This window comes from Protopterus annectens, chromosome 4.part0 (genome assembly GCF_019279795.1).
Source record: "Protopterus annectens isolate FY-2018-M chromosome 4.part0, PAN1.0, whole genome shotgun sequence".
NCBI lineage: Eukaryota > Metazoa > Chordata > Ceratodontiformes > Protopteridae > Protopterus > Protopterus annectens.
This window is the reverse complement of record NC_056733.1, coordinates 949,907,758-949,920,082: the sequence shown is the minus strand read 5'-3', so window position 1 is coordinate 949,920,082 and position 12,325 is coordinate 949,907,758. Positions and strand designations below refer to the sequence as shown.

At 44.0% G+C, this 12,325-nt stretch overlaps 1 protein-coding gene across 1 annotated transcript in view; it reads left to right on the top strand.

The window, feature by feature from the left end:
- LOC122799695 (ankyrin repeat and KH domain-containing protein 1-like) overlaps positions 1 to 11,922 on the top strand; it is a gene marked incomplete in the record, with an annotated part of 3,928,199 nt that extends 3,916,277 nt beyond the window's left edge. Inside the window, 1 exon segment of the mRNA XM_044068930.1 lies at positions 11,698 to 11,922. Coding sequence (XP_043924865.1) covers positions 11,698 to 11,907 — 210 coding nt within the window.
- Positions 11,923 to 12,325: the final 403 nt, after the last annotated feature.

The following is a 12,325-nucleotide window of genomic DNA, read 5'->3' as shown; positions in this document are numbered from 1 at the left end:
AGTAGAAATGATTTTCTGTCAGTGGGGACAGCTGTACTGCAAGTTTGTCGCTTCCCATCAAAACTCCAAGAGCAGCAGGTATTTTGTTCTGCCCCCCCCCCCGGGGGTGGGTCACTATGAGAGTTGCACTATTTCATGATTGTCCCTTTGAGTTCCTATATGCATTTCTTCCTACTTATCTCATCCCCAAATTCCTGCAGAAAGTGTCACTGGAAGATCAAAGAAGTCCTCATTTCCCTTTTCTGGTGTTAAGTATGGTTTCCCTTCAAGTGGCCTCATCTAGTGCCCACCCCCCCACCCCCTTGGGTGTTTAATCCAATCCAGAATCTCCTTTCTCATCCATCATGGATGACTCATCTGTACAGTCGGACCCTCAAACTGACTGCATGGTTTCTTCATTATCAGTGATGGCTAGACAGTCCAAGTTTTCCTCCCTGATTCGACATCCTCGCATCCTCTCAGTCAGATTCTAGTAGGAAGGTGTATAAGCGTAAATGGAAAAGATTCTCCCTTTGCGCTGTCCAGAGACAGACCCCTTTTTTTGGTACCTATTCCAGCTGTCCTAGACTTTTGAGATTCCATTTTCAACAGTGGAGCTAATTATTCTACTATAAAGACCCAGCTTGCAGCCATCTCAGATTTTCATGAAGGAAATAAACATTCGTCCCCTGGCATTATGTAGGTTATGCAAAGCCTTTCTGAAAGGTACCCTTTTACTCCAACTCTCTAAGTATCCTTCTGCTCTATGGGATTTAACAATACTTCAAGCCCTGTCTCTAAGCCCACCTTGGCAGCTGGCTCAAAGTTTTTGTCTTGGAAAACTGTTTTTCTGGCTGTTATCACATCAGCCAGCTGGGTGTCAGAACTCAAGGTGCTCTCTTCTAAGCTCTTGTACCTGATCTTTCAAAAGGGGGTCAAGTGTCTCTCCATACTAATCCTTCCTGCTTACTCAAGATGGCTTCCGAAGCAGCTATAAATCAGTCTATCAACCTTACTGTTTTCTTTCCAAAATTTTCCAACAGAAGAGAATATGTTGCACCTTTTTGATGTTCGCAGGCAGCTTAGATTCCATCTCCACAGAACAAAAGATTTCAAAAAATCAGACCAAGTATTTGTTTTCTTTTCCAAAGTCAAGATGGGCAAATAATTTTCAAAGGTGACTTTTTAGCCAGATGTCCACGGATTGCATTTCTTTTGCGTATAAGAAGGGATTGACAGCCCTAAACCTCCTAAGGCTCATTCCAGGATGTCTGTGGCCACATCCCAGGCTTTTCTGGTCCAGAGTTTTAATAGATGACATTTGTGCAGCTCACACTTGGTCTAATACCCATACCCTCATTGCAGACTACATATTGGACATTTTGCAGTGTATAGTTCCACTATTCTTTGGAATATCCTTCCTTGAGGACCATCCTGGAGTTTGTGTAACTGGGGACTCTGCTCATTGGTTGAGGAATGGAGAAAAAAGACAACATCCAAATACAAAAGTTTGTTCACCAAAATGATGCGTCTGTAGTTGTTTTGATTCTTCCTCAACATCATGCCCTCCAACCCCCTTCCTATTTGGAAGTTTTTATTCCCTGGTCTCCTAGTTCGACCTGAGGAGTCCTGTTGCCTGCCTTTTGAAGTTCAGTCCTTTATTCCGCCTTCCTTGCAGACTAACTGGGTTTTTATTAGTAAATATAATGTATTACTCACCATTATGCTGTTGGCAGTAATATAGGCTGAATAAGAAGGCAAGCTCGACCTGAGGTAACTCGAGCTTAGGAGGATGATTGAGTGAGGGGAGGAACTCTAGCTACAAAACAAAGTCTTTGCAAGTGGCCCAAGTTGGTTCTGAGACCCATTGGTTAAGAAAGGATGAAAACGGACACTACGGATGCATCATTATGGTGACTTCATAACGTTTGTATTCCTGATGTATCACCCAGTCGGATGGAATCAGCAGCAGCAGAAATAAAATAATAAAGCTGTTAGTCATCCAGCAGGTCCCCAGTTTAATTCCTAAGAAAATAGGGGACCTCAGTCCAATCTTGGACCTAAGTCGCATCATTCTGTTTGTGAGTCAAAGTTCCAGATATTCACAGTTCTGTCCATCCTACCTCCATTGAGAAAGGACAACTGGATGTTCTCCATAGAATTCCAGGATGCTCACTGTCGTATCAAGATAGTGAGGCAGTCGAGATTACTCCCATTTCTGCCTGGGAGCCAGTTATTTCCAGTTCAGGGCACTGCCCTTTGGTCTTACCTCAGGCCCACCCCACCCCACCCCCCAGTCTTTGCCAAATGCATATAAGTGGTAATAGCATATCTCAGACTGCTGGGGTTTTGGGTGTTGCCATATTTAGACCTTTGGCTTCTTACTGCTCCAAACGGGGATCTTCTGTTTCAACAAAGGCACTTCTCTGTCTTCTGCAGCAGTTAAGGATTACAGTCAGGCAGAGTTAGTTGAAGCCTATGCAATAGATATAATTTATTAGATGCTGCCTGAACACGATCAGTCAAATTGCCAAACTCCTGGACTTGCAGAAGTCATCCATATACCATGTAGTTCAGGCTCTACATAAGAGTTCTTCAGTGGTCATGCACAGAAGCCAGTCCTCACATTAATGTCTTTGAGATGATGCCAGTCCTCTTTATGTTGCATGCTTTTCAGGACTCCCTTCGAAGATGTGATTTCTATTCAGACAGATGACATGGAGGTAGCCTGGTACATCACCAAGGAGGCGAGAATGTGATTGTACCCACTTTTCCAGGTGTGGACCATATCTGTCCCTTGCTTTCTTATAGCAACATACATTCAAGTGCCTTCCAGTGTTCTGGTGGTCAAGCTAAGCAGGTCCTTTATTTTGCCTGTAGTAGTCCCTCAGTCATTCAGAGGCAGCACAGGTCTTCAGTCACTGGGGTCACCCTTGCTGTGATCTTTTTGTTTTGTACCTAAACAAGTCCAACAGTTTTTACCCTGAACCTTCCACAGGCTCAATCAGAGAGATCCTCTATTCTACAGTTAGCCCCCATATCCTCTGTACTCCTCCCCCATACCTTTAATTAAATTTATTCTGAAAGCCAGAAGGTGGAAGGCCAAGGTAATCCGTATGGTTTCCTTTTGACCCTGGCAAGTTTGGTTCCCTTTTCTCTGGCTTCATGTACTACATCCTTCCAGGATGGAGGGCTCCCATCCTTGAAGCCAACCACATGATTCCTCCAGTTCTAATGATGGCCAGAGATGCCAGGCTGTCAGCTTTGGTAGTTTATGTATCAGCAGCTTCACAAAAGGTAAGTACTAAAAAGATTTATCTTAGGAAGTGGAAAAGGTTTTCTATTTGAATGTCTTTCAAGGAAATGGATCCTTTTTCAGCTCTTCTTCCATCTTTCATGGACGACTTGTCAGCTGCCTTCCAAGAAGGCTCCAGTTTTTCAGCAATCAGGATTTGGCTAGCAGCCATTTCCATTTTCCACACGGGACACAACCAAACTCCCAGTGCTTCCCTAATGTTTCCAAAGGTATTTCTAAAGAACATTTTTGTTGGTCACCCATTAGGGATCCAGTTCCTCCATGGGATATTGCGATTATGCTGCAGGCCCTAACTCAGGCCTCCTTCAAACTCGCGGCCATGGTGGATCTAACATATCTTTCTAGGAAAGCCATTTTTGTGGCCGTTGTAAATTCTGCGAAAAGGATTTCAGTAGCATTGTTCTGCAAACTTCCCTACATGGTCTTCCAGAACAGTGCATCTTTGAAAACAAATACCAATTTCCTCTCAAAGGTGGCATCTGAAGTGAATCTTAACCAGAGTATCAGTCTGCTGGTATTCTTTCCAAGATTTCCTGATAAAGGGGGAGTACACTTTGTCTAATGGATGTTCATAGATGACTCAGATTTTATTTGCACAAGACTAAAGTTATTAGAAAATCTGTTAAGCTGCTTTCTTTAAAGCAAAAGTTAACTTGGCCAAAGTGTAAAAAAAAAAAAAAAAAAATAGTCATTCTGTCAAAGGTGGCTTTTAATTGTGTGTTTGTTTACGTAAAGCTGGATCTGCCTTAAGAAACCAAAGGAGCTTTCTACAAGGGCAGTAGCTGCCACTACTCCTTTTCTAAGCAGAGTTCCTATTGCCAACTGTGCTGCAGCAACTTGGTCTCTTATTCCCACATTTGTTTTTGCTACAAACTGGCTGTAAGTCCAGGTGTCGTACATCCTTTGGCTTCACCATTCTCGGGAATATCCTTGATGTTACCCAGGTGTTTCGGTAGCTTTGGAGTCTGTCCCAGAAGCTGAATCTGATGAAAGTCTGCAACACTGGATACAGAAGTTATGTACTTGATAGTGCTACATTCATACTGTCTTGTTTTTGTCAAGTTCAACATCCCTTTGTCCCGTTTCCTAAATCATTACCTGGTACTCCTTTGAAATGGATGGACTTCACTAGGAACCTTGTCCTTGAGCAGCCTTAGTTGCTGTTTTTCTGTGTTTGTCATTGCTATAGGCTAGCCTCTCTATGCTGATTACTAAATAACGTACTAGTTGTGAGCAGGCAAACTCAATCTGAGGTAGTTTGGGGAAACAGAGGGAACAGTGGGTAGGGGGAGTCAGAGCCGTGGATGCAAAACTTACAAAAAGTTGCAGAGGTGTGATCCTATTTCATCCAATAAAAAACAAGACAACATGGATCTAGTGTTATGATAAGTACATAACTTTCATTTAATTGAAAAAAAGCTGCAGCTGCACGAGGCTTGTTCTGCAAGTCAAGCACTATCTTTACAAATTTGTTTGTCAAATAATTTCTGGACTCTCTTAATGTCTTACCCTAAGTGCAAGAGTATATGCAGACTTCAGTGAAGTCCTGTAATGTAGGCCTGATTGTGTTAAACAGGGGTGTATGCACACTTCAGTCCCTACTCAGTAGTATGCGCAAAATGCCCATGACTAATGAAAGTCCTGTAATGTAGACCTAATGGTGTTAAACAAGGGTGTATGTACTCAGTAGTGAGCGCAAAATGTCCCTGACTGAGTAGCCGCTTCTAATACATGGTGACATGGTGGTTCACAATGGGCTTCAGTCCGGAGGAGATTGTGTACAGTGTGTACAGCTTCTAATGCATGATGACATGGTGGTTTTAAACTGAAGTATTCCAAAATCCCAAACACAGTGGGCTTCAGTCCGGAGGAGATTGTGTACAGAGTGTACAGCTTCTAATACATGAAGACATGGTGGTTTTAAACCAAAGTATTCCAAGATCCCAAACACAATGGGCTTCAGTCCGGAGGAGATTGTGTACAGAGTGTAGTAGTAGCTGGGATTAGTTTCCCCAAAAATTAAGGATTTTTGTTTTTGTTGCATTAGTTGTCATGTAGTTCCCAGAGATGAAGGATGTCCAGGTGATGTCCTTCAAGGATGCATCTGCAGTCCTTACAAATGGGTTGTCCTGTCGTCAGGCAGCCCTTCGGTCGGCCGGATTCCAAAGTCTGGGTCTGGCCTCGGCTGATGTCGCACTTCACCCGACGTCATAGCTGCAGTTATTCGGGTATAAAAGTATCAGCCGACGCCATCTTCCTCAGTCTTTCTTGCCGCGTGGCGCCCGAAGCAGAAGCTGTTCGCAAGTGCCGGTCGGTCAGAACCAGAGATTACTACTACCGAAGACTTCTAAAAAGCTAAGTACCCCGTTGGGGACTCTTTCTTGCCTCAGCCGATGTCAGAAAAAGTGAATAACTGTTTAACTTGTGGGAAACACATACCTCATAAAGATTTCCACTCTTACTTCTTACCTTGTTTAGGCCCAGACCACGACGTAGCAGCTTGTCTAGCCTGTGCTTCTTTCAACCGATGAACGCTTAGACGTCGGTCGGAATTTGCTGAGGAGTTTTTCGGCTCCGCTTTTGTTTACATTATGCCGTCGGATACTCCGACTACGCAAATATCTAAAAAGCGCAAGGAAAAGGACCGACACTCGCGGTCCGCGGTTTCGGCCGAAACCGCGGTTAAGCCAACCGCAAGTGTCTCTGTTTCGGCTGAAACAGAGTCCACGGTTCTTCCTTCGGCCGAAAGCTTACCTACTACCGAGGCCTCATCTAGCATGGCTGAATCTGCTACTGAAATCCCAGCAGGTTCACAGGATTTATCTGATACTATCCCTTTGAATGTTTCTACCCCTGCACGTGGAGCTGCTAGGCCACCTGCATCCATGTCGATTAAGGCCTTTGCCAGGGCTAAAGCAGCAAAAACTACCAAAACTGTACCTGCTAAGACCCCCTCTCACAGGCCTAGCTCTAGTTCACAAATGCTTACTCTAGCAGAGGATCTCATTTCTTTGATCCGGGGATCCCAACTACACCCAGACAGGGCATCTCACCAACCTCCAGAGAAGAGGCCTAGAGTAGAGCCCCCTGAGCCAGTTTCTTTGAATCAGATAATTCAAACCCTCCAGAGGGCCCTTTTTCTCCTTATGAAGACTCTGATGCGGAAGAGTCCATTCCTTCTGCCTCTCCGCCTGAGGAATTTTCTTTTGGGGAAACCTTGCATGCTATGAGGGAACAATTTCAATGGCAGGGCCAGGATTTTTCAGACTCTAGGAAAAGGCTTAGAACCTTTTTGCATTTGCCACAGCATAGGCCTTTAGCCATTCCTCCAGTACATACTGTTGTGGATGATGCATTTAATGATGTTTGTACTGCTCCTGATTCTCTTCCTCCGGCCCCTGCTAAGCCCGATAGGTACTACAGGGTTCCGGACACACATTATCATTTGTATAAGGCTCCTTTTGCAGATCCTGAAACTATCTCCCAGGGACCCAAGGCTGTAGCAGCTACCTCTGCCAAAAACCCCCTCCCCTCTGAAAGGGAATCTAGGGCCTTAGAGAGATGGGGTAAAAAAGTTTACACTTCTGCTACTCTTTCAGCTAGGGCCTTGAACTGTCAATTCCACATGATTCAGTATCAGGAATTTATGTTAGACCAGTTAACTAAAAAACTGTCCTCGGATGAACCATTAGACAAAAAATCTGTTCAGGAAATGGTACATAACATTCAGCAGGTCAGTAATCATTCCTTAAAATGTGGCTATGATGCACTGGAGGCTTCCTTTAGATCAGCCATGACTGGTACAGTGATCAGAAGACATGCATGGTTAAAAGAGCAGTCCTTACCAGACCATGTTAAATCAAAGCTTCTAGATGCTCCCATGGATAAGCTCAATTTGTTTGGCTCCCCTGCACAGCAGGTGCTGAAGAAGGTGGAAGAGAAAGCAAAATCTGTCCAGACAGTCAAGGATTTCTTGCAGGTCCAGCCTCCAAGGTTTAGCAGGAACTGGCCTTCCAAGAATTGGTCCTTTCCAGACACCTCCAGAGCTCAGAGAGGCAGGAATAGACGCTCAAGAGGCAGGGGTCATTCCAGAGGTGTCTACAGAGGACGTCAGTGGCAGGCTAACAACCAGCGAGGTACAGCCACAGATCCAGCCGCCACCACTTCCACAGGACAATCACAGTGACTTGGCTCTGGCACCGCCTACCAGGGAACAACTAGAAGCACCCTTAGGCGGGAAGCTAGCCTTATTTTCAGTAAACTGGCATTACATCACAGGAGACAAATGGATTTTACAGACAATAGACCAAGGTTACAGGTTTCACTTCCATACTCTACCAAGGAAGAGAGGAATGCCAAACCTACCTCCAAATCAGAAGACAGACGCTCTAAAACAAATAACTCACTTACTAAGGATGAGAGCTGTAGAAAGGGTGCCATCTATGGAACAAGGGCAAGGATTTTACTCCAGACTTTTCCTGGTACCAAGAAAAGAAAACCAATGGAGACCTATTCTCGACCTGTCCGCTTTAAACACATACCTCATTGTTCCAAAATTCAAAATGCTGACCCTACAGCAGCTTCTTCCCATGCTGGGCAAGGAGTCTTGGCTGGTAACTCTAGATCTCAAGGAGGCATACCTGCACGTCCCCATACGACCAAATTGCAGAAGATACCTCAGATTTCTTGCAGGATCAGAGCATTATCAATTCTCAGCATTGCCCTTTGGCTTATCTACTGCGCCCAGAGTATTCACGAAATGCCTGGCATCAGTAATTGCTCATTGCAGGCTTCAGGGGATTCAAATCTACCCTTACCTGGACGACTGCCTGTTACAAGCGGACAACAAAAGCACATTAACAAAAGACTTGAAAAGGGTCATTCATCTACTGCAAGCCCTGGGATACACAGTCAATATAAAAAAGTCAAGGCTGATACCATCCCAAAGGATAACCTTCTTGGTTGCAGAGCTGGACACATCAAAACAAATGGCATTCCTAACAGTAGAAAAACAGGAGCAACTCCCTCTCTACTTCTTGGCATTAACAAAGCAGAACCAGCTAACAGCAAGAAAAGTCCTGCAAGCCCTGGGTTACATGGCATCCTGCATAACTTTGGTTCCACATGCCAGACTACATATGAGGAAGTTGCAATGGTACCTAAGGAATTTATGGTCTCAGCACAAGCACAGCCTAGAAACCCACATTCCAATAATTCCATGCCTGAAGCAAGAATTCCAATGGTGGGCTCAGGCCTGTCAATCAAACAAAGGACTGCCCTTCAACAACACTCAACCAAGCCAGACCATCACAACGGACGCCTCAGACCTCGGTTGGGGGGCGCACATGCTGGACAAGTGCATACAAGGCTTATGGACTCAAGACCAGCTGCACCTACACATAAATCAAAAGGAAATGCTGGCAGTAAAACTGGCAATACAGACATTCAGACCATTTCTTCGACAGGGTCAACTGTTAAGGACGGACAACACCACAGTTATGTGGTACATCAACAAACAGGGAGGCACACATTCATACCCTCTATGCTGGATGGCAATGGACCTCTGGAATGTGGCCTTGAGCTACAACATTCAGTTACAAGCAATTTTTGTGCCAGGAAAAGAAAATATTCTAGCAGACATCCTAAGCAGAACTACCACGGATGCCCACAAATGGATGCTGCATCCGGACATCTTCAAAACCATTACAGGGAAATGGGGACTACCAGAAATAGACTTATTTGCATCCCCACACAATCACCAACTGAAAAAATTCTGCACGAGGACGTACCACCCACTTGCTTGGAAAGTGGACTCCCTATCTTTCAGTTGGAAAAACCTGACAGCATATGCATTCCCACCTCTTCCTTTGATGCACAAGGTGCTATTTGAAGATCAAAGAGGACCGTCCAAGGATCGTCCTGATAGCTCCAGACTGGCCAAGGCAACATTGGTACCCATTACTGAGGAGTATGTCTCGGGAACAAATATGGCCTCTGCCCCTAGTTCCCTTACTGTTAATACAGAACAACTTCAAAACCCTGCATCCAAACCTGAAAACACTGCAGCTGGGTGCCTGGAACATTGCATAAGACCAAATAACCCAGATTTATCTCAAAGGGTTAAAGACATTATCTTGGAGGCTCGCAGACCCTCAACAAGAAAAACTTATTCAGCAAAATGGAAAAGATATTTCATTTGGAGTACTGCAAAAGGAGAAAATGTGTCACTGGTAAGCATTGCTAACATCCTGGAATACTTGGCAGAGCTCTTCCACAATGGCCTGTCCTATTCTTCCATTAAGATTCATGCATCAGCTATTTCAGCAGAATACAACTTGGATCCTCCAGTCTTCTCACATCCTCTGCTCAGGCAGTTTCTGAGAGGAATTAAAAATGTAAAACCACCTAGGAAGCCACCATTGCCAGCATGGGACTTGAACTTTGTGCTAGAAAAGTTGACACTCCCTCCTTTCGAGCCAGCAGCAACAGCAGAATTACAGTACTTATCATGGAAAACTGCTTTCCTGCTTGCAATCACTTCAGCAAGAAGGGTTTCAGAATTACAGGCATTAATGGCAGTGCAGCCCTTCCTGATCTTCCATCAAGATAGAGTGTCCATGAGAACTAATCCTACTTTTATGCCAAAGGTGGTCTCCAGGGTATCTTTAAACCAAGCTATCCACCTGCCTACATTCTTCCCCAACCCACAGAACAGGGGAGAAAGACTGTTGCATACCTTGGATGTACATAGACAATTACGTTACTACCTGGACAGGACCAAGAGCAATAGAAAAACTGACCAGCTACTGGTAGCATATGCAACAGGAATGGAAGGAAAAGCAATTTCAAAACAGACAATCTCTAAGTGGATAGGAAATTGCATTAGATTTTGTTACTCTTACCATGGGAAGAAAACTCCAGAAAACATCAGACCTCACTCTACAAGGGCAACAGCCACTACCACAGCTTTTCTACGAGGAGTGGCTACCAAAGACATTTTAGAGGCTGCTACTTGGAGCTCCGTGCATACATTTGCCAATCATTATAATTTACCCTTATACTCCAGATCCCGAGCAGGTTTTGCCACTGCTGTTTTGCAAGGGATCTTATAATCTTATTACTCCTCCTCCCTCAGTTTGGCTATGGTATTCTACCCATTTGTAAGGACTGCAGATGCATCCTTGAAGGACATAGTACAGTTTTGTACCTACCATAAATGTAGATGTCCGATAGGCATGCATCTGCAGTCAGGATTACCCTCCCTCCTTCCCCTCTGAGGTACTCCTAGGGTATTTACCCATCTTCTAGCTAGCTGGGGGAATCTATTATGGTGTATTTGTTTGTATATATGTATATACATGTTTATTTTTATTTGCTCTCTCTTATTTGGAAACTTTTGCAATTATCCAAATTTAGCCTTCCTAGAGGGCACCTGGCATCTGGGGCAAGAAACACTGAGGAAGATGGCATCGGCTGATACCTTTATACCCGAATAACTGCAGCTATGATGTCGGGTGAAGTGCGACATCAGCCGAGGCCAGACCCAGACTTTGGAATCCGGCCGACCGAAGGGCTGCCTGACGACAGGACAACCCATTTGTAAGGACTGCAGATGCATGCCTATCGGACATCTACATTTATGGTAGGTACAAAACTGTACTTTCCTCCAACTCTGCCTGGTCAGTTTAGTTAAACTGCTCCCACCTGTGTGTGATCAGCCAACTTACTGGTCCAGTTATCTTCCAAAATGGAAGTGTCTGCCATAAAGAACCCTGTTGCACCCCCTTCCTTCCATTAACCCCAAATAATCTACCCTTTAGTCAATTTTATTATCCTCCTCTGTTTACTTCTCCATCTCTCAAGTCCCTTGACTATCTGAAGATATGGCACTGATTCAAAGGCCTTTGCCTAGGTCCAGGTTAATACACTAGTAAGCTGTGTTCCAGTGCTTCTCATAAAGTCTGATAAAAGTTTATCAGTTTTGTTAAAGATGACTGGCCTGTCTTAAAGCTATGTTGATTTCAAGTTGTTCGACATTAAGATATCTAGGGCTGTTTCAAAATATTTGCCCATAATGCATGTTAGGCTGATAAAGTTGTCCATAGTTTAGTGTTTACACCTTTTGACATGGAAAGTAATTGTTAGTGGACAATATTATGTAAAATAGGGCAGTGTTTTGTATTTCAAGTCCTAGTGCTGTGATTTGCATGTGCATGTTGAGGGTACATATGAGGTGTCAGTTCTTCCAGTTAATATTAAGTTGATAGTTTTCACTTTTTCATTGATCTACTTTAAGTAAATAATGGTATCAAGTTGTTTTGAGTATAGCTTTGATCATATTTGTGACTGAAACACCAAACGTTTTCTGAAGTTTTTTTGTATGGTTTCTTTGCTCCTTCTAGGGTGTGCCACTTTCTATGTATGGAGGCACTGTGATCCCTTCCCATCCTCAGCTGGCTGATGGTACCGGAGGACCTATATTTAATGGACTTCATGCTGCTGATCCTTCATGGAACCCAATGATAAAAGTTGTACCAACCACAACTGATGGTGCTGACCCCCCACAGGTAGAGTACACATGGGGCACATGCAGTACAGGAGAGGTTGTGTGATTTGTTTGCCATTCACCAGAATGGTCTGCCACAGTGCGTAACTGTAGCATTAAGTCTACCAAGTTTGGTTGGTGTGTAGCCAGAGAAGGGAATGCAACTGGTAGTATGCAGAGATTACCGTATTTCAGGCATCTTGTTCAGAGTAATGTGTAATATAAGGGTGTTTCTCAGGATGCTCATTAAACCAACATTGTGGATATGCTTCCAGCCTCTGTGGCATCTTTACTTCTAGAATGATCCGTAACTCATAAGATGCATTTCCTGTAGGTAGGAATCAATTGGCATGTGGTAAGTGTTGTGATGTTCCTAATGCAAATATCCTGCTGAAATTTTGGTAGAACTGTTTATAAGAACGAATTGTGTCATAATGTATTACTGTTGCTTTGTAGCCAATGTATTCGTCTTGCAACAAGGTATT